We start from the raw sequence: 23,316 nt of genomic DNA, 5'->3' as shown, positions 1-23,316 counted from the left end.
GGGACACAATAGCCTCCTGGCATCATTGCTGGATTGTTAATCCAGAAACTCGGCTACAGCTCTGGGGACCCAGGGTCAAACACCACCATGGCACATGATCAAATTTGAATCTGGAACTAAGGGTCTACTGATGTCCATGAAACCATTGTTGACGATCATAAAAATCTATCTGGCTCACAAAAATACTTCAGGAAAGGCAATCTGTTATTCTTACCGGGCCTGTCCTATATGTAACTTCAGACCCACTGCAATTTCATTGACTCTTCACTGCCCTCTGGGCCATTAGGGATGGATGGACAATAAATGATGGCCTAACCAGTGATGCTCACATCATGTGAATGGAAAAATAATGATGTATGTTCACCCACAATGCTGCTATGGAGGGAGTTTCATGGTTCTGATCCAGTGATACCAAAGGAATGGGGGTATTTTTTCAAGCCAGGCTGGTGAGTGGCTTGGTGAGGGAATTGCAGTTGGTGGCAATGCTATGTATCTCCTGCTATTGCGAACCAGCAGTGGAGGGAGTGTTTATTCGTGCTTGTGTTGGAAATTGAGCAAGCTGCATTGTGGCAGGTGGTGTCAGGCTTCCACATAAGCTCCCAGAAACCCAGACACTTTAGGACTCAACCCACTGAACATGTGCAGGACTCATTAGTAACAATTAGTTTGGCAAACGATGAACTGCTTCCATCACAGTCCCAAAGCAAATCGATTTGGTTGTTTTTCGATAATATTTGAAGGACAGCCAGAGGAAGATGTCAATAGCTTTATTATGTTGAGAATTATATGATGTATCTTTATTTCAGGCAGAGGATGATTAAGCAATGGAAAGCTTGATGAATTGTAGCTGTCATTGTGATGATCTTCTCTATATGTATCTTCTCTATACACTTTCAAGTTTTCCCTAATTGTCCTGTATGTTACAATAAGGTCACCTCACTTTCTTCTAAATGCCAATGAGCACCAACACAGTCTGCTCAACCTCTTCGCATAAGACATTCCCTCCATATCAGTTGCGAGCCTAGGCCACGTTCTCTGAACTGCCTCCAATGCCAATAATTCTATCCTTCGATAAATCTGTTCACAGTACTCCAATTATTGTCTGACCATCGCCCTGTATAGTTTCACCAAAACCTTCCTACTTTTTTACTCCATTCCCATTGAAGTAAAAGCTAATATTCCATTTGCCTTCCCTACTACTCAGAACTTGAATGTTTGTTTTTACTGATTCATAGACGAAGATTGTCAAATCCCTCCAAGCTGTAGATTTTCCATGTAATTAATATTCAGCTCCTCTGTTTTTCCTGATAAAGTGCACAACCTCACATTTTCCCACATTATATTCCACATAACCTGTCTGTATCCCTCTGCAGACTGCTTTTTATTTAGCAGTCTCACCACTAGCCTTCCACCGATTTGTGTGTCATTCACAAACCTGGTGATAATACAAGTCAAACAGCCACAGAGTCATACAGCATGGAAACAGGCCTGTTTGCCCAACTCATCCATGCTGACCAGGTGTCCTAAACCTAACTAGTACCATTTGCCTGTGTTTGGGCCATATTCCTCTGAACCTTTCTTATGCATGTACTTGTCCAATGTCTTTTCAATGCTGTAATTGTACCTGCTTCTCCCACTTTGTGTGGCAGCTTGTTCCACATACGCACCACCCACTGTGTGAAAAAGTTGCCTCTCAGATCGCTTTAAAATATTTCCCCCCTCGCCTTAAACCTGTGCCCTATAATTTTGGATCCCCTACCCTACGGAAAAAGACTTTGGTTTCACCTTATCTATGCCCCTTAACCTCCTACTCTCTGGGGACTAAAATCCCGGCCGATCCAGCTTCTCTTTATAACTCAAACCTTCCAGCCTCAGCAACATCATTTTTGGCACACTTTCTAGTTTAATAACATCTTTCCTACAATGCAAATAATTATGGCCCCAGCACTGATCCCTGTGGCATTCAACTCATTACAAGTTGTCATCCTGAAAATACACCCTTCCGTCCCAGATCTCTATCTTCTATTGATTAGCCAATCCTTTTTCCATAATAATATACCACCTCCAAAACCATGGGCTCTTATATTAGCAAATTGCCTAATGTGTTGTACCTGATCACATCTCCCTGTACCAGCATTTTAAAGTCATCTTTTTAAGAACAGGAGAAGAGAGAAAATGGGGAACTACTGACCAGTAAATATAATATTATAGTTGTCAACTCTTTTATGAAGGATCTAATATGGTTACGCAGAGTCAGCAAGGATTTATGAGGTTGTAAGCAGTAAGATAGATAAAGAGGAAACAAATAAAGGCAGTGCAATTGAATTTTCAAAACCCAACACTGAATGAGAGAACATCAAAAGCTAAGTATGCAGAATTAGGGCTCCTGAGATTTAGGGTAATATGTTACTGAAGCATGTTTTAAGGATGGGTTAATGGACAGAGAACAGAGAGCAGGAATTAACAGGACATTTTCAGCTGGGTAAACTCAAATTAGTAGGATCAGTATTTGGACCTTAGCCATTTACCAGCAATATTAATGACCCATGGAGCTGAGTGCAGCACATCTTTATTTACTGACAAAACAAATTTACCTGGGAAAGGAAGCAGTAAGGATACAAGGAGGCTATAGAGGGATATAGACAGATTGAGTGAGTGGGTGAGAACAGATGGAATGCAAAATGATAAAGTGTGAATTTATTGACTTTGAATGGAAAAATAAAAAAAAGAGCTTGCATTATTTGAATAAGGGACGGGAAATGTTCTCATTCAAAAGAACCTTGTAGGTGCATGATGGAAAGATGACATGCAGGCACAGTGAGAAATTGGGAAGACAAATGGTATATTAGCTTTGATACAAGCATATTGATGTGACATTCCCACTAAGCTGTGTGGGTTCATGGCGAGACAACAATCGGGAATGTGCCACATGCAAAAAACATACAGGCAACATTTCCTTTAAATGTGTGCTTGTGCAGCTGAGCGGTAATCTTAGTGGGACTGTATAATACAACAAACAGAGTACAACTTTCAGACTTTAGAGGGAACATGGAAGACTAAGAGCAAAGCAGGCTCCCTACAATGGCACATTGATGAGGCCACACCTGAACTACCATGTGCAATCCTGGTCTCCATATGGAAGGACATATCGAAGGGAGTCTGCAAAGATACACTAAATTACTTCCTGGGCTGAGGGGATTACCCTATGAAGAGAGATTAAGTAGATCAGGCCTGTATTCCCTGGGGATCTGGAAGAATGAGAGGTGATCTAGTTGAGTCAAATAAGATGACAGGATGAATGTCAATCTTTCAAATCCTCTCCCCCTCAGGACTGTGGAATCTCACTGTTTGAGCATATTCAAGACCAGAGGTTGATAATTTTTGGGGTACTAAGAGAATTAAGGATGTGGGACTAATGCTGGAAGATGGAGTAGAGGTGAAATATCAGCCATGGGCACATTGAACAGTAGAACAGGATTGTGGGGCCAAATGGCCTTGTTGTGGTCCTTTTTTATATGTTCTCACGAAGTAAAATGGCCTAAGCCTCCCTTGGTGAGTTGTGTTGATGTTGCCATTTGTCATGCAGGCTCCACATTGAGCTTTCGATCCAAGTTAAAATTTGAGCTTCAACAGCTATTTTAAATCTAATGTAAGCACAGATGTTACTATTTGGATTATAAATCCTCAAAGGCTTAACATGTTTATTCACCTAACATTCCTTGCCTGCCTTTTTAACATAGATTTTAACTCATTTAAAAAAAAATTAGGTTAATATAGAGTCAAACAACTTATGGGAAAAGACCTTTTGGTCCAACTCATCCATACCGACCAGATATCTTGAATAAATCTAGCCCCATTTATCAGCAATTGGCCCATATCTCTCTCAATCCTTTCTATTCAAATGCCCATCCAAATGCCTTTTAAATGTTGTAATTATACCAGCCTCCACCACTTCCTCTGGCAGCTCATTCCATACACGCACCACCCTCTATATGAAAGAGTTGCTGCTTAGGTCCCTTTTAAATCTTTCCCCTCTCACCTTAAACCTGTGTCCTCTAGTTTTGGACTCCCCACCCTAGAGAAAAGACCTTGTCTATTCACCCTATTTTATAAAGCTCTATAAAATCAGCCTGTAACCACCAATGCTCCAGGGAATATAACCCCAGTCTATTCATTCATACCCTCTAACTCAAACCCTTCAACCCTGGCAACATCCTTGTAAATCTTTTCTGAACCCCTTCAAGTTTCACAACATCCTTCCCATAGCAGGGAGACCAGAACTTAATACAGTATTTCAAAAGTGGCCTAGTCAATGTCCTGTACCGCTGCAACATGACCTCCCAACTCCTGTACTCAGTGCCCTGACAAATAGAGGCAAGTATACCAAATGCTTTCTTCACCACCTGACTGCATGTGACTCCAGTTTCAAGGAACTATGAACCTGCGCCCCAAGGCATTAAATAATAAATAAAGTGAAACACCAGCTGAATGTGGTTAAAGTTTGTGCCTTGTAAGTTGCAAACATTAATTTTAAACCAAAATATAAACATATTCATGCCTGGTAAATTCTATTTTTTTTTAAATGAAAAGTGAGCAGGAAGTTTAAACCATAAAATCTTCTACGAAAAGGCAGAGTTTGTTTCATATAGCAGTTGTGGTGTTAACTGTTACATATCCACAGACATGAAGAGCAAGCCATGAGGAATACTGTTCAGTCCAAGAGAAGTGAGCTGGGCAAACTGAAGGCGAGTAGGACAGACTGTTTGAAAAGGTTCAATGGGAACATGCCTGAATTACTCCGTAAAATAGAGGAAGCACATAAACAAGGCCGTTTCAGGAAGAGACCAATTGGCCCTTTAGGTAAGAATCAGTATTTTGCAACATGGACTTATCTAAAGGAGTGACAGAATGATTGCCTTTGATTTTCCTGGGAAATAACCAGAATGTTTAAAGGTCTAGTATATTTGCAATCTAAAGACTAAAAGAAAATTATTCATAAAAACCATCATTAAGCTGGAATGCAGTTGTTTCTTTCTCTGTAAAATAGTTAGAATTTGGAGAGCTTCAGAAATTGAGAGGCTAGTAATGTTTAAGACTAGCTTGTACCTTTTAAAGGGGATAAAACCCGGAAGAACCACGTGCGGGTGCCCTAAATCAGAATCTAAGACAGAAATTGTTAGAAAAGCTCTGCAGGTCTGGCAGCACCTGTGGAGAGAAATCAGAGTTAACATTTCAGGTCAGGTGACCCCTCCTCAGCACTCTGCTGAGCTTTTCCAGCAATTTCTCTTTTTGCTTCTTAAAGGGGAGATGCATTGTGAGTGGGGGACATGGTGGAGGTTACTGTGATACTCCTAACAACATTGTAAAAGACATTTGGACAGTTATTTGGATAGGAAAGGCTTAGAGGGATTTGGGCAAAATGCAAACACTTGGGACTAGTTCAGTTGAGGAAACTTGGTTGGGGTGGATAAGTTGGGTCAAAGGGCCTGTTTCCGTGCTGTATACCTGTATGGCTCTATGAAAGAAGTTGCAATAATGACACAGTATGGGAAAGAGCAGGCTCCAAGATTTTTCAACATTAGCCTGAAATAATTTGGTTGAGGGAGAGACAGGTGCTTTATCCACAAGGTGCAGGATGCTCTGCAGAGATCAATGCCAGAATTCAAGGCAAGAGGATGCATTGGTGTAGAAAATTCCATGATCTCAAGGCCACTGAATCTAACTTCAATTATCAAAATGCATCAACTACACCACATGCCTCAAGCTGTTAAATGCATCATAGACATACCACATACCTCCTAATGATCTTTATCAATTTGAGCTTTTACCTCATATTTATAGCTTCACCTGAACCCCACACATTTACCACTGCTCTAAGCCTCACATCTTGCTGGTTGGACATGCTTTCAGAATTTCACCATGGCAGTCACATCAACCCAACGGATTACTCCGCAATCACTCACACACTTCCCTCTCTTGCAGGAAAGTGTGGCGCCAGGGGAGGAGGCATCATTCCTTCCTCTCTAAAGAGAGTGAAGCAGAAAGAGCACCCAACTGACTTTACCAGGAGAGTTGAAATTTCCTGTGGTATGGGGGAACATCAACAGCACATATGTGGTTTTTCCTGGCACTATATCTCAGTAGCACATGGACCAAAATTGCAAAGGATACCACTCATTCAAGATGCAGTTGGTGTGTGACAATGCCAATGTGTCATGCTTGGAAATGCTCACTATCCTGGCATAGATATGATTCATTAGTCCAGCACCGATCCACTTTATCGCCTGGTAACTTCAGCATAATGACTCATGAGCGGTGACATACCCTGTGAGTTTGTTACCCCTGCAAGTTTGTGAGATGGCAATGTCAGAGGTGATTGTCAGATCAAGTAATAATCTTTATTTCTTCTTGATAATGAAATATGAGGCTGGATGAACACAGCAGGCCCAGCAGCATCTCAGGAGCACAAAAGCTGACGTATTGGGCCTAGACCCTTCATCAGAGAGGGGGATGGGGTGAGGGTTCTGGAATAAATAGGGAGAGAGGGGGAGGCGGACCGAAGATGGAGAGAAAAGAAGATAGGCGGAGAGGAGAGTATAGGTGGGGAGGTAGGGAGAGGATAGGTCAGTCCAGGGAAGACGGACAGGTCAAGGAGGTGGGATGAGGTTAGTAGGTAGGAGATGGAGGTGCGGCTTAGGGTGGGAGGAAGGGATGGGTGAGAGGAAGAACAGGTTAGGGAGGCAGAGACAGGTTGGACTGGTTTTAGGATGCAGTGGGTGGAGGGGAAGAGCTGGGCTGGTTGTGTGGTGCAGTGGGGGGAGGGGACAAACTGGGCTGGTTTTGGGATGCGGTGGGGGAAGGGGAGATTTTGAAGCTGGTGAAGTCCACATTGATACCATTGGGCTGCGGGGTTCCCAAGTAGTATATGAGTTGCTGTTCCTGCAACCTTCGGGTGGCATCATTGTGGCACTGCAGGAGGCCCATGATGGACATGTCATCTAAAGAATGGGAGGAGGAGGGGAAATGGTTTGCGACTGGGAGGTGCAGTTGTTTGTTGCGAACCGAGCGGAGGTGTTCTGCAAAGCGGTCCCCAAGCCTCCGCTTGGTTTCCCCAATGTAGAGGAGGCCACACCGGGTACAGTGGATGCAGTATACCACATTGGCAGATGTGCAGGTGAAACTCTGCTTAATGTGGAATGTCATCTTGGGGCCTGGGATAGGGATGAGGGAGAAGGTGTGGGGGCAAGTGTAGCACTTCCTGCGGTTGCAGGGGAAGGTGCGGGGTGTGGTGGGGTTGGAGGGCAGTGTGGAGTGAACAAGGGAGTCACAGAGAGAGTGGTCTCTCCGGAAAGCAGACAGGGGTGGGGATGGAAAAATGTCTTGGGTGGTGGGGTCGGATTGTAGACGGCGGAAGTGTCGGAGGATGATGCGTCATATCCGGAGGTTGGTGGGGTGGTGTGTGAGAACGAGGGGGATCCTCTTTGGGCGGTTGTGGCAGGGGCGGGGTGTGAGAGATGTGTTGCGGGAAATGCGGGAGACGCGGTCAAGGACGTTCTCGACCACTGTGGGGGGAAAGTTGCGGTCCTTGAAGAACTTGGACATCTAGGATGTGCGGGAGTGGAATGCCTCATCGTGGGAGCAGATGCGGCGGAGGCGGAGGAATTGGGAATAGGGGATGGAATTTTTGCAGGAGGGTGGGTGGGAGGAGGTGTATTCTAGGTAGCTGTGGGAGTCGGTGGGCTTGAAATGGACATCAGTTTCTAGCTGGTTGCCTGAGATGGAGACTGAGAGGTCCAGGAAGGTGAGGGATGTGCTGGAGATGGCCCAGGTGAACTGATGGTTGGGGTGGAAGGTGTTGGTGAAGTGGATGAACTCTTCGAGCTCCTCTGGGGAGCAAGAGGCGCCGCCGATACTGTCATCAATGTAACGGAGGAAGTGGTGGGGTTTGGGTCCTGTGTAGGTGCGGAAGAGGGACTGTTCCATGTAACCTACTAAGAGGCAGGCATAGCTGGGGCCCATGCGGGTGCTCATGGCCACCCCCTTAGTCTGTAGGAAGTGGGAGTCCTATGGTATCAATGTGGACTTCAACAGCTTCAAAATCTCCCCTTCCCCCACTGCATCCAAAAACCAGCCCAGTTTGTCTCCTCCCCCCACTGCACCACACAACCAGCCCAGCTCTTCCCCTCCACCCACTGCATCCCAAAACCAGTCCAACCAGTCTCTGCCTCCCTAACCTGTTCTTCCTCTCACCCATCCCTTGCTCCCACCCCAAGCCGCACCTCCATCTCCTACCTACTAACCTCATCCCACCTCCTTGACCTGTCCGTCTTCCCTGGACTGACCTATCCCCTCCCCACCTCCCCATCTATACTCTCCTCTCCACCTATCTTCTTTTCTCTCCATCTTCGGTCCGCTTCCCCCTCTCTCCCTATTTATTCCAGAACTCTCACCCCATCCCCCTCTCTGATGAAGGGTCTAGGCCTGAAACGTCAGCTTTTGTGGTCCTGAGATGCTGCTGGGGCTGCTGTGTTCATCTAGCCTCACATTTCATTATCTTGGATTCTCCATCATCTGCAGTTCCCATTATCACTGATACAATTTATTTCTTCTTGGTCTGTTCTTCCTCGGAGACCTCTATGGGCAGGCGAGGCAAAAAATTCATGGAAGCGTACATGTACAAAAGGTGGATTGGACTGGGGGAAGTGGGGTTTGGGAGAAAGCTGTAAGAACACAGTAACTTCAGCTGTATCTTGTAAAGCAGGCAGATTGTGGGAAGAGTCTGGAGTGGCATTTGAGAAGATGCATTGTGGGAATATACCACTAGTAATTAATTAATTAATCAATGCCTACCGTGTGGAAACTGGCCCTTTGGCCCAGAAAGTCCACACTGACTCTCACAGCACCCCACCCAGACCCATCCCTCTGTAACCCACCTAATCTACACATCCCTTGACACTATGGGCAATTTTCTATGACCAATGCACCTAGCCGGCACATTTTTGTACTGTGGGAGGAAACTAGACCACCCAGAGGAAACCCACGCAGCCACAGGGAGAATGTGCAAACTTCACACAGACAGTTGCCCGAGGGTGGAACCGAACCTGGGTCCTTGGCATTGTGAGGCAGCAGTGCTAACCACTGAGCCACTGTGCCGCCCCAAAAGGGTCACTGATGACACTGGCCTTGAGGTTTGTGGTTAGCATTGATTATTAGCAGGCTCAAGAAAGGAGAATGATTATCGAAGCAGACTATGAGGCAAGTTGGCAGTTGATGCTTTCACTGATCTTAGCCACTTGTGTAAGGTAGTTAAACTTCTTTTAAATTTGCATCCAGGTGCTTGGAGCTATACTGTTGGCATCGAACCCTATGGCTTTCACAGTACTTGTTTAAAGGCCCTTTTAGCCCCTGATGTTTGAGGACCTCCTCCTCCTTTCTACCTCCCTGCATCAAGGCTTCCATCTCAGCATTGGAGAATCCTGTGACATGATGCCTGGCTTGTTGTGTCATTTCTGTCACTTGCTCCTCATGGTGAGGGCTTCTTAAAATGCTTTCAGGCCTTGTTGCAGCCAGAACTCACCTTGATTTTGAGTGGTTCACACTGGCTTGAAGTGTTGCTAGCTGCCCATGAACTTGGACCCTGTCTCTCAGCAGTGACCGCAGCATTAGGCAGTATATCACAATCATTGCAATGATCAAACAGCTTCAAACAAACACAGGGCACTTGCATTGTGATTCCTGTACCCAAACTCTGGGAGTACTGTTGTGATGTCAGCTGATTTATCACTGGACAACTCAGTCCCCAGGCTGAGGTAGACAAACAGGAGTCTGGAAGAACACAGCAGGCCAGGAAGCATCTGGAGGAAAGGAGAAGTCAATGTTTCAGGTATTACCCTTCTTCAGGACTGGATGTGGGGATAGGGGAGCTGCAGATAAAGGTTGCGGGGTGGGGGGGAGGGAAAGAGGTGGAGGGAGGGAATGAGGTGATAGGCGGACATTGGTGGTAGGTATGATCTGGTTGGTTGATGGGAGGATTGAATCTGGTTGGTGGCTTGAAGGGAGGGTTCGAAGATGGAATGGAAGGAAAGGGAGGAGGTGGGGCTGGAAGGGAGCTGGGGAATGGGTGGCAAGGTTATTTGATATTGATGAGCTCAATGCTGAGTCCTCTGGGCTGCAGGGTGCCCAGGCAGAAGACAAGGTGTTGTTCTTCAAATTTTCATTCTGAGTTGCTGGACCTGGTTTGGTTAATCACACTTTGTTCTGTTTCAGTTTTAATAGTAGTTTCTCATTGAAATACGCATGTTGCAGATTTTGTTTTAACAATAAAACAGAAGTTTGTCAACCAAAAAAAGTGCAGATAGAATATAATAAACCAAGTTAATTACTTATAACACAAATTTAATGTTTTTCAAACACACAGTAAAAGCATAATCTGACTGATTCCAAGACACATCCCACTAGATACCAAAAATAGCACAGCACCCAAAAGATCCTCTTTTATCCTACTCACACCAGAGGGAATATCTTTCCCGCACAACTTAATAAGCTTAAGGTAGCTGACATTAACTTGGTGATTGGAAATAATTACCTCCTGACTCATTGGAACCAGGTTTCAGAAGTTCAGGGGCTCATTGATCACGACTTACCTACTATTACTTTTAAAATGAAATTTTCCACGCATTGTGAATTAGTAAAATTACTTCCCTGGAATCCATGGTCTGGTCTGAAATCAGCATTCATGTTGAGAGGCTTGGTTGAGCCAAGAAGGAGTATGGGCTTGTAAAGTTAGATATGATTGACAAAGGTTGAATTTTTGAGGGGACCATTGATGTAGAGAAAGGAACACAGTGACTTCTTTATGTATTTATTTTGGAAAATTTTTATATAAAATAGCTGATATAGATTTCAGGCCTACTATAACTAGCTTCATAGGTTAGTAATATTGGATGTTCTGAGCAGGTTCCACGAAGATTACATATTGAACCTTGAATTCAGAAGCATGAAGCACTGTTAACTCCATGTGTAGCACTGCTCCTTGCAAATTTATGGACAGCATTAGACAACTCGCAGCATTTTACAAACTCAGCAGTAGCCTGTAGCTGTCAATCAGCAACTAGAATAGAATGTCTTTTATCTTTTAATTTGTATCAGTGCAGACTCCAAGCTGAAATGTCAGTCATGTGCCTTTATAGGACGTTGCTGGTTGAAGTGTCAAGGTGGAAAATGCCAGGCGTCTGCTCCTACACTCAGTCCTGGGGACACCTGTCCACTTCCTGCCCCTCAGTCCCTCTCCCTCCCCTGCCCTCACTCCCTGGATTTCATTCTGTTGTTATCTTTAAAATGGGAGCTCTCTCCTGGCTCCTCATTGCACACCTCACAACCGAGGTTGTGAGCCCCACCTAGTGACAGAAGTTGGTTGGTGCCATTGGTTCTAGATTTCAACCTCGCCGTCCTGCTTCTGCCATGAGATACAGCCTGGTCAATTAAAACTCCATAGCTTAAATGTATTTTCAACATATATTTATACTACTTACAATTTTATTGTATTGCTTCTGTATTTTAAGATTTTGTTTTATTTGAAAGGTTATTTTCTTAGGATCCCTACAGTGTGAAGCAGGACATTTAGTCCATCAAGTCCACACCGACCGTTCACAGAGCGTTCCACTCAGACCTACGCCCCTACCGTATTCCCATATCCATTTATTCCCTATGGCTCATCTATCTAATCTGCATATTTGAAGACTCTGGGAGGAAACCAGAGCACCTGGAGGAAACCCACATAGACACAAGGACAATGCGTAGACTCCACATAAAAAAAACTGTGCCTTCATTTTTCTTTCAGAATTAGGCATTTTAGGAACGTGTACCATTCAACTTAATATTAGATTAGATTAGATTTTTAATATATCAAAGTCATTTTCTGCTGAGAAATATCCTGAAGTACCTGACAGGAAAGTATTTATTTTATAATTAGTGAGTAATTAAATTTGCAAGTTATTTCAGGTACACTTGTGCGTGGTGCAACATTTCAATCTATATGTTATATTTTCTGAGCGAGAAATATCTAAATGAACCTCCCTATGGTTTTAATATGAGAACCTATGAACCACATAGAGTGGCTTCACTTGACTTTCAGGAATGGGAACTACAGCCTCAAGGCTGGACTTATAAGTCCGAAAGTCAGAATAAGATAGATAATATGAAAATGGATAAAAGGACATGAATAGAGGCAGGGCTAAAAGACAAAAAGGGAAATAAACAAGTAGTGAAAAGAACAAATGCTGGAGATCACAGAGGGTCAGACAGCATCCATGGAGAGAGAGCAAGCTACCATTTTGAGGCTACATGACTCCTCATCAGAGCTGAAACAGAGTGTAGAGGGGGCAGCATTTATTCTATAGTTGTTGGGGTTGGGATGGCACAGTGTGCTGGGGTGGTGGCGTGTAAAGTTCTGGAGAGAAAGGAAATTGATGTATCAGATTAAGTGATCAGAAAGTGAAAATGACAGAACAGTGATGTGTCTAGCTGCCAAAACTGTAAAGAACAGACAGTCTCACTGGGGTGGGGTGAGGGGACAGAGGACATGGTGACAGAGAATGTAACAAGTAAACCTAAAAGAGAGGAAAGAAATAGGAGTCGGTTCACAATTTGAACGTGTTGAACTCAACAAATATTAAGTCCAGAAGGCTGTTAAGTGCCTAATCTAAAGATGAGATGTTAGTACTCCAGATTGTGTTGTAAGCATTGAAGAATAAGAGTTAAATTAGCTGACAGGAAGTATTTCAATATGCCCTTCAGATGTTTAGTGTGAAATCTCCCGGTTTTCCTTCACAGAAATGACTTGTGTATCAGCACATGTGTAACAAACATGCCAGCAGTGTGCTGAATCCCATACGGTTAAGGAAATATACACAGTATGTAACACAGCCTTCTACAGTATGTAACATGTACTTGGAAATACTGAAGACTAATTTTAATATGGAAACATTATTTTGTTTTAGGTGTTTGCTTCAGGTTGAAATATCCTCAGTTGGCTTTGGCGGTTGAAAGTTGTTTGAGAGGACTACTGCTTTCATTTTGCTGTGATAATTACAGAGATGAGCAAGTGTTACAGAGTTTGATGTCACAATGTTTTCACTCAGGAAGACGGCCCCAAATTAATGTGTGCGAGTTTTCAAATCAAGTGTACAACATAAAAGACAGGTGTGTACGAAGATTCTTAATTCTTAAATATTTCAAGTTTTCTCAAGCAGAATGATTGCAAAATAAGACATGAGATACATAAGATCAATTAGATATTATAAGACCTTAAGATATAGGAGCAGAATTAGTCCATTCAGCCTATTTGATTTGCTCTGTCATTCGATCATGGCTGATATCTTTCCATCCCCAGTGTCCAGCCTCCTCTCTGTAACTTTTGATCCCCTTACCAATCAAAGACTAACTATCTCAGTCTTAAATACACCCAATGACTTGACATTCACAGCCTTCTACAGCAACGGGTTGCCCAGATTAACCATCCTCTTGCTGAAGAAATTCCTCCTCATCTCAGTTGAAAAGGGTTGTCGCTTCACTCTAGGCTGTGCCTTGGCTCCTAGTCTCTCCCACTAGTGGGTATACCTTATCCACATCCACTTTATTCAGGTCTCTCAGTGTTCTGCAAGTTTCAATGAGATCCTCCTTCACCCTTTTAGCTCCATTGAGTACAGACCCTGAATACCCAACCGCTGCACATCTTCCTCAGATTGGGGGTCCAAAACATCTCACAATATTCCAAAACAGTCTGACCAGAGCCTTACACATCACTGGAATACATCTCTGCCCTTGAAATAAATACCAACATTACATTTGGCTTCCTAACTTCCAACTCAACCTACATGTTAACCTTAAGATAACCCTGAACCAGGACTCACATTTCTCTTTGTGCTTCATTTCTGAAGCCTTTCCCCATTTAGAAACTAGTCTACACCTCTATTCTTGTTACCAAATTGCATACCTTCACACTTGCCCACATTGTGTTCAATCTGTCACTTCTTTGCTCACTCTCCTAGCCTCTCCAAGTCCTTCTGCAGTCTCCCTGCTCCCTCAACATTATCTGCCTTTCCACCAGTATTTGTGTCATCTGTAAATCTAGCAAAAATACCCTCAGTTCCTTCATCCAGATTGTTAATGACAATGTGAAAGGTTGAAGTCTCAACACTGACCCCAGTGGAGCTCCACTGGTCAGCAGGTACCACCTTGAAAAGGACCCCTCTATTCCAACTCTCTAATTTCTACAGCCAATCTTGAATCCATGCTTACGCCTTGCCCCCTAATACCACAAGCTCTTCTCTTTTTTTTAGTGACGTCCTCTGGCAGAAGCCTTATCAAAGGCCTTCTGGAAATTGAGATAGATTTTGTTCACGGGCTTCCTTTGTTTAATTTACTCATTACCTCCTCAAAGGATTCTGACAGATTTTTGAGGTATGATCTCCCCTTGACAAAGCCCTATTTTACCATGCACTTCGAAGTATTCCACAGTCCCATCCTTAATAATGGACTCTAAAATCTTACAATGACTGAGGCCAGACTAACCAGCCTATAGTTTTCTGTCATCTGCCTCCATCTCTTCTTAAACAATGTTACAATAGCCATTTTTCTTGTCCTTTGTGATCCTCCCTGACTCCAGTGATCCCTGAAAGGTTATCACCAATGCCGTTGCAATCTCCTCAGCTATTTCCTTCAGAACTCAGGTGTGTAGTCCATCTCGTCTGGGTGATTTATTTACTTTCATGTCTTTTGGCTTCCCCAGCACCTTCTCCTTAGTGATGGCCAACCTACTCCCCTCTGCCCCCTGACTCTCTTGAAGTTCTGGTACTGGTATCTTCCACTGTGAAAACTGATGCAAAATACCTATTCAGTTCCTCTTCCATCTCTTTGTTTCTATTACTACTTCTCCAACCTCATTTTCCAGCAGTCCAATGTCCATTCTCGCCCCTCTTTTTTATTTTTACCTTTTTTGTATATCTATGAAGCTATTGTAATTTTCTTTTACTAGCTAGCTTACCTTCATGTTTCAATATCTACCCCCTTACTGCTTTTGTGCTTACCCCCTGCTGCTTTTTAAACTCTTCCCAATCCTCTGACTTTTCACGAATCTTCCCTCTGTTGTATGATTTTTTTTTGCTTTAAGGCTGTCCCTCATTTCTCTTGTCAGCTATGGATGCCTCATTCCCTGCCTTTTACCGTGTTTCTTCTTCCTTGTGATGAATTTCTGCGGTGCCGCCTGAATCATCCCCAGAAACTCCATCGTCTTCTCTACTAGGCTATCGTTCCAATCAGCTCTGTCCAGCTCCACCCTCATTTCTTTATAATAACCTTTACTCAATCGTTTTACTGTTACATCTGATTCCAGCTTCAGCCTCTCAAACTGCAGGGATTAAATTCCATCATATTATGGTCACTCCCCCGGGGGTTTACTTCACCTAATTAATCTTCCTCTTTCCAAGGCCCCAATTAAGATAGCTGTACAAATATTTGTATTCACTCATCTGCTTTGTCAACAGGAGTTGACAAAAGGCTGTGCTGTCCTTGTGCATGTTACATTATGGTCATGTATCTTAAGGTGTGTGTTCCGGCGCATAATTGCGTTGCAGTTGAGTCAATCAGACAACCATCCAGCCTCATGATAAATGCTTGTGCAATGCTTGTGATTCCAAGCAACATACCAGCAAAATGTTTAAACTATTACTCAACTTAACAAACTGCAGGGAAAAAGCTTTGACCTCAATAGTACTCAAGGTGATACGAAACAACTAAAGTCAGTTAGGTCACAGGCTCCAAGCTGATTGGAAGTTTCATTGTAGGACCATATCAAAATGATTACTGATTCTCTGGCTCTCTTCTTGCTACAATCTCCTTGTTGTTTTTGGAAGCTTCAGTAGACAGACAAAACAAAATCCAAATTAACTTTGTGATAACAAAGTGTGGAACTGGATGAACACAGCAGGCCAAGCAGCATCTCAGGAGCACAAAAGCTGACGTTTTGGGCCTAGACCCTGCATCGGTCTAGGCCCGAAACGTCAGCTTTTGTGCTCCTGAGATGCTGCTTGGCCTACTGTGTTCATCCAGCTCCACACTTTGTTACCTTGGATTCTCCAGCATCTACAGTTCCTATTATCTCTGATCCAAATTAACTTTGCTTTTTGTTTCTCTCTAAAGAGCTGTTCGCCATCCAGATTTCCCAACAGTTTTTGAATGCTTAGAAATAAGCAACCCAGTGGTGGCAAACTGTTTCATCGATTTGAGGAGCATTGAAAGAATCCTGATAATCAAAGTAGGCCAATTTTTGCAATTTCAATTCCGCAGAATACAACTTTTTTTGCTTGAGGTTGGTTATAATGGGGATAATGATTGAGTTAAACCATGTTGCATCTTAATGGTGATTGCATGGCAGAGCAGGGTTAACTTTGAGCTATTTTATTTTCAAAACTAATTTCATTGCTTTCTCACCCAGATGTGATCATCCATACTGAACAAAACTATTGGTGGGGCAGAACTGATTTGCTGGAGCATTTTTGAGAGAGATGTTAAGCCAAATCCTTATTTGCTGGTTAATTTGCCAAACATTAAGTATCTCAAGGTATTGTTTCAGAGTAAAGCAGGAACTTTTCCCAGTATCATGGAAAATATTCTCCCTTCAGCCAAAATAAATGAAAATTGGATGCTAATCATTTTCTGTATCTCACTGCTGTTTGCTTAACTTCAGACCTACATACTGCTAACCAAAGTAACAGCAGTGACTATATTTCAAAATGATTCAAAATCTTAGGAACACTGCAATGATGTGAAAGGTTCGAGTCTTCCTTCCTGCACTGCAGAATTAGATAATTTAACTTTCAAGAAAGAAGTTATGATGAAAGAAAATTGCAGCTTGTGAATCTGTTGTATTTTGTACACAGAAATATTAACCCCTCATCTTTGTCAATTCATGTCTGTTGATGGACCCCGCATAAGGCTGTTATGAGCCAACCCATCCTCTTCCACACCTCCTTCTATTCCTCCCTCTCCCTGTGACCTCAGCCTCAAAAACTTTTTCTCCTCTCTCCCTGGCAAATGGCGCTTATCTGATACCTTGGTCCTCATAATCTCACATGTACTTCCAACAGTACTGCAGTCTTCTGGGCTGTGCTGTCAGATACAAGGGCTAGCAACCTCTGACTGGGAAGTGCTCCTCTTTTATGGGTTATAAACTTTGTCCCTCCTCCCCTTTACTTAGGGGGTATTTTTGTCAAATTGTCCTGATGAGTGTAATATATAAAGCTTTGAAAAAGTGCGTCCTTTTCCAACAAAACTCAAACTTGTAAGTTATATCCTCTTTAAAGTTCAAGGGGGAAAGTGTATTTTGGTGAACTGCAATAGAGTGACTGAGGATTTACCGATATATAAAACATATATTCTGATGGTTAATGACGATTTCCAGAAGTGCACGCATTGTAAATACAAATGCGGGTAAATATGAGAAAGGGACACTGGAATGCCATATTCCTTTACAAAGCAGTTCTCTAAATTAAGATTCATTAGAATTGTAGAGTTTTTACAGCATGGAATGAGGCCTATTGGCCCATTGTGGCCAGAATTGTCATCAATAATCCATCAATTCTAAACCCATTTTCTAATACATGGCCCATACCCTTGTATGCTATGGTGTTTCAGGTATTCATCTATATAGATTTTAAATGTTTTAAGGGTTCCTGCCTCTATCATCCTTTCATGCAGTGAATTCCAGATACCCACAACTTTCTGGGTTAAATAAGTTTGTCCACTAATCCCAGCTTTTGTGCTCCTAAGATGCCCTTTGGCCTGCTGTGTTCATCCAGCTCCATACTTTGTTATCTCGGATTCTCCAGCATCTGCAGTTCCCATTACTTCTAAACCTCCAGCTCCTCACCTTTACCTGCTGCCTGGTGTCCAACCTCTACAAAGGGGGAATGTTTCTGTCTATCTCCCCCCATCTATGTCCATTAGAGATATGTACAGCTCAACAGATTCCACCTGCCTCCCCGCACCACCCCCACGCCCCCCACAGCCTTCTCTACTCTAAGGGAAACAACTCCATTATAGCGCTCAGAAAAATCTGATGATTTAAAAAACATAAACTTGAACTGCCTCACATTCTTGCTTTTTGCATTTCATTTCATTTGATGAGCCTGTGCAAATCTTTTCCTCCTGAATTTCACAAAATTGTTCAGGGTCATCTACAAAACTTCACAACAGCTCCAAGCCCCACCTCTTTATCTCGTCCTTCTGGAGCTCTGATAATCGCTGAGGCTCCAGATAGAACTTTTTTCTGCTAGGACCAGGAGAATTTAAATTGCGAAATTTAATAACTGGATTCATTGTAAAATAATTGAGAAGCAATTCAAATGATAAAGAGGCATAAAAAGAAAAAAAAAATGTAGAATTTTTATTTTTGTTTCTATTAAGGAGGTTAATTTTCCCCTGCTCCAGCAGATAACAATCTGTTGGGCTGTGTTATAGGGATATGAGCTTCCTTGTGTTGTTTCCCTATATGTTCTGTGCCTGGACAGTATTCCACACACGCTGCTTAGGAGGAAAATGATCACTTAAATACCAAATGTCACACATGTCAGTTTGTTAGCAGCTGTTAAGTTTGCTGCAAAGTAGTTTCAGGTATAATCCCAACATCCAGTGAGACAACAGAAACAGTTTGCTGGTATTTTTCTATCATGTGCAATGATCAGAACAATGGTTAAACAAAGTCCATCATTAGAGATCATACTAACATTGTAAGTGAATGTTTGGGTACCAGAAATTCTGTTTAGGAATGAGGATAATTTGAAAGAAATGTTTGGTCTTTTTTTTAATTGAGGTTTAGGAAGCAGATCCAGAGTTAAATAAATTAACACCAACAGCTTCAGGGTGATATTGTGATGAGATACACTCCTGATGAGGATGTGGAGACATCCTCTCAGACTTGTGGATGAAGAATTTGTAAATTGAATAATGGTACTGCCACATATTGAAAGGAGATGTTGCAAATAACACATGAAAGTCCAATGGCAGTACATATGGGAATACGGAAAACTCGAACATCAGAAAACAAATGTTTTACAGAGCCAATACTTGATAAAGATGTAGTGCAGTACTGTAAAATATATCAGACTTATCAGGATGTAGGAAAAGCTCAACATGTGCTTTGTCTTCATTACTAGTTGGACGACTGTTTCTGAAAATGCAGGTCATTAGTGTATTCTTATGATTATGGATCTAACAACCTGATTTCCCAGAAGCTATTCTTTTAAGGACAATTACAGCTAGGGAAGTAATGGAAATGTTAACTCAGTTTTTCACTGGCGATGGACTACCTATTGAGTAACATTCTGCTCAGTGTTAACTTTATTTAATGTTTGTTAGGAAATCATGACAGTTTGTCTGGAAAAGAAATATAATTGCTTGCATTGACCTCAGATCCAGATCTTTGGAGGAATACTATCAAACTCTCAAAACCAAGGTTAGGGTGTACTGTCACAAATGTCCACAGGACTGGGAGAAAGGGATAGATTTCTTCCACTGATCTACCAAAGATTCTCCAAATTAATCTACTGGGTTTAGTACATTTGAATCAATTTATGGCCATGAAATTAGAAGCCAAATAAAATCGATTAAGAGAAGTGTTTTGAAATATAAAGGGAAATCCTCAATTTTGGATTTCATGTCCATATTTTTAGAATGACCTAAGGCACCTCAAGGGCATTTGGAAGCATCACAGGTACAAATGAAAGAATTGGCAGACAAACATTTAGAAACTAAATAAGTTCAAGTAGGGAATGAAGTATTTGCATTCTTGCCTTTGCAAGGCCAAACTCTGAACGTGAAATTTAGTAATCCATATAAAGTAGTTAAATTGTTAGTAAAGTGAGTTTTCAGATCAATATTCTTTTGTCACAAACATGTTGAAAAAGTATTACTGTGGAGAAGAGGACAAGGAAGGAAAAAATGTGTCAAGTGGCAAGAGCACTGAAGGTGACAGAGGTAGGGGGGTGGACCGGTCTTGAAGCAAACTTCCTACAATTCAATTAGATAACACAGCGATACTGAAATAAAGACAGAAGTTGCTGAAACAAATCAGGAGACTTGGCAGCAGCTATGGAGAGAACTTAACTCTGCTTTCTCTCCACAGATACTGCAAGACTGCCTGAGTTTCTCCAGAAATTTCTGATTTTGTTTCAGATTACCAGTATCTGCAGCTCTTAATAGCATTGTATTATTTCAGAAATGTTGGGGCAATTAGGCATTATATTCACATATTTAGAGAAAGGACAATGGGAGACTCTTGTAAGACTTTTTGGAAAGTATAAGGTAATCTGTAGAGCTACACCTGGATGTACTAAAAGTCTTAGCAGACCACAGAGCTGTTCTCTCATTAGAGAGAGATGACTAGGTGTGATTTAACCTGAATGTCACCACGCCTCTGGTAAGAGGAGAGTCTGAGAAGGAGAGTTCTTCATGGTACTGTGAACGGGTGTGGGAATTGAACCCGTGCTATTGACATCAAGGTGCATGGATTAGCCAGGCATGATGCAGACATAAGAGAGTCAGGACAATATCTTTGTCAATTGAGCCCAGGAAAGGAAGATCAGCTGGAAACAATGATTCAGTACATGCTGGGGATTCACTCGAATAAACCTTGTCAAAACAGATGGATTGTGTTAGTTCCAAAATTAATTAAACTCTGTATGGATAAGAGACAGGTAAATACGGTAACAAAGATAGGTTTGTACCCACTTTAACATTGATAATATTGTCCGTGCATCATTCCTCTGTAAGACTGGTCCATTACAGAGAGGATTAAGGAAATATCCACTTATGGCTAGACCGAATAGTTTGTGCCAATGTTAAGCGATACCATCTGGGTTAAAGAGCCCCCTAGCTAAATTCCAGAGGCTTATGAATCAAGTCATCGCTGAGGTTTATAAGTTTGTAATTATTGAGGCCACGTTGTGGAATAGAGTGTTTATTATTCACACTGCTGGAAAAGATGATGTAATTGCACTGGCCCAAGTGTAAAATATTGGAATAAGTTAAAGCTTTTAGAAATGCCAAGGTTCTATAATGGAGAATAAAGGATTGTAAGCCTTGTGTTTTGTTGTTTTTGTATCACATATTCAGCGAGGAAACATATATTTGAAATGGCATTTCATTTTTATGTTTCTTAATTTCCAGCATGCTACCCCAGTGAGGCATAACTCACCACTGTTTCTCTTGTTTTTATTACAATGAAAAAGCCTCCACCATCACTACACCATGGTTTTTGCACCTTTATGCCAGTTTCCCATGCTAATTTATTCTTTCAAATATTTCTCACTCACTGAAACTATAGAATATACTCAGTAGTGTAACGTTACCTTTATCATTCCTTAAAAGTCCATCATCTTTAAAAATACTTGAGGGAAAATGAATGCTGCCATCGCAATCACCAGGATTTGTCTCTTGGATTGTCTGCTTTTGTACGAAACTAGTTGTTGTTTAAACTATTTTTCTTCAGCAAGCTTTGAATTAGCAATTCTCCTCCCTAGAGTAACAGCAGAGCTCGTGAAATTATGCAGCAGCAAAGACCACCTGCAAACTGCAGAGAAGCCTTCACTGCAGCAGGTGACCAGGTCTTTCCCAACCGCTACTACTCTTCAGAAACAGACAGGGCAAGATATTTGGGTGGCGATGTGGAATCCAAAATCAGGTTTGTACAGTTTTGTATCAACTATTACAATCTCTCAGAAAGATGCCGGCAGGAGCAAAATAGGTAATTAAAGGGGTCCCTGAGTACAGCCCTGTTTTTTCTCCTTCACTACATCCTTCAAGTCTTGCCCTTTGACTTGGTAATTGTTCAATTATGGTTCAGGAATTTTAAGTGATGAGCATGTTAATACTTGTTATTACTTGATATGATTAAAACTATATTCATGCATATATTTTATATTTTAGAAGCAAGTGGTTATTGTCACTAGACTAGTAACCCAGCAATTCAGGCTAATTAACTGGGGACACAGATTCAGATCCCACCATTGTCAGATAATGGAATTTAAACTCAAATAATATATCTGGATTATAAATCTAGTGTCAGTGAAATGACAATTCTCCCCAGTTGTTGCAAAAACCCATGTCGTTCACTGAAGTCCTTCTGGGGCGGAAATTTGCCACGTTTACATGCAACCATTTTTATGCACCAAACACATTTGAAAAATCCTACTTCATACAGATACAATGTTATTTCAGCTATTTTTATTTCTCTCAGTCAAAAAAGTTAAAAATGTCTTTTTTACAACTATTTTGAAATATTCTTAAACTGCAAAAATCTTTTTTAATCAGCTGAAAAGTTTATCACACCAGGTCATTGTTATCACCAGGTATTTTTGTTCCATTTTGTTGACAATCAAAACAATAAGTTGGGGTATGTCCATGGTGTTCAAATTAGTTTCATTGGGAATCAATATGTTGAGTATTAATATTTTGTTGGAGATTAGTTGATGCCATCAAATCCGCCAGCTTCCAAATTAATATTTATCTTCCTAGGCCATAAACTTGGGCCAAATAGTATTCCCCAGACATGTATTCCATTTCACTGTTTCACAGAAATGATTTTTACCTGGTCTGATTTTGCCTTTGTCCAGGTTGGGAGAACTGAGAAAAGTGAGCATTTTGAAGAACTTGCTTCTCTTTAATCACATGAATCATACAATTCTTATGCGTCATATTATGTGGCAAATTTCCTTCCCAGAAGCACATCTGTGAACTGCACAGCTTTTACAACAACTGGAGAGAGTTGACATGGTCACTGAGACTAGATTTATACTCCAGATCTATTACTTGAGTTTAAATTCCATTATCTCATGGAGTATGCTTCTCAGCTGTTGTATGTTTTTCTGACTTCAAATGATCAAAAGCACTTTCACAGTCATGAAGGCTACAAATGAAATTTCATTAAAAAGCAATGTTGGTTCAGGAGTTTTGTTCATCTGGTAAGAAAACTGCAGAACTTGCCAATGAAGTTGAAGACTGACCTTAAAGGATGTGTCTTCAGTTTGTGACTAGGAGGCATAGCCTCTGCAGTAATGTATCATGCTGCTCAGCCTCACTGATGCTTTCAACATTGAAATACTGCAGAAGAAGTGCTGGTTCTCGACTGCAGCCGGTGAATCAGATAAGCTCAAAGTACTTTCCGCAGTTTGCCTCAAGCTCTGGCACTTCATTGCTGACTGGAAAATGAAGACCAGGGTGTTTATGGAACTGTTGGTTTGGCCTTACAAAGTATTGTTATTA

The 23,316-nt window shown here is 41.9% G+C and overlaps 1 protein-coding gene across 1 annotated transcript in view; it reads left to right on the top strand.

Moving 5' to 3' along the window:
• The window catches only part of LOC125452656 (structural maintenance of chromosomes protein 6-like), a 104,559-nt gene that overhangs the window by 50,008 nt on the left and 31,235 nt on the right, over positions 1 to 23,316 (top strand). Inside the window, exons 14-17 of the mRNA XM_059645708.1 lie at positions 4,682 to 4,860; positions 12,999 to 13,200; positions 16,198 to 16,312; positions 21,576 to 21,736. Coding sequence (XP_059501691.1) covers positions 4,682 to 4,860; positions 12,999 to 13,200; positions 16,198 to 16,312; positions 21,576 to 21,736 — 657 coding nt within the window. The remainder of the gene's footprint in view (positions 1 to 4,681; positions 4,861 to 12,998; positions 13,201 to 16,197; positions 16,313 to 21,575; positions 21,737 to 23,316) is intronic.

The sequence above is a fragment of the Stegostoma tigrinum genome, chromosome 4 (assembly GCF_030684315.1).
Source record: "Stegostoma tigrinum isolate sSteTig4 chromosome 4, sSteTig4.hap1, whole genome shotgun sequence".
Taxonomy (NCBI): Eukaryota; Metazoa; Chordata; class Chondrichthyes; order Orectolobiformes; family Stegostomatidae; genus Stegostoma; species Stegostoma tigrinum.
This window is presented reverse-complemented; position numbering and strand designations above follow the sequence as displayed.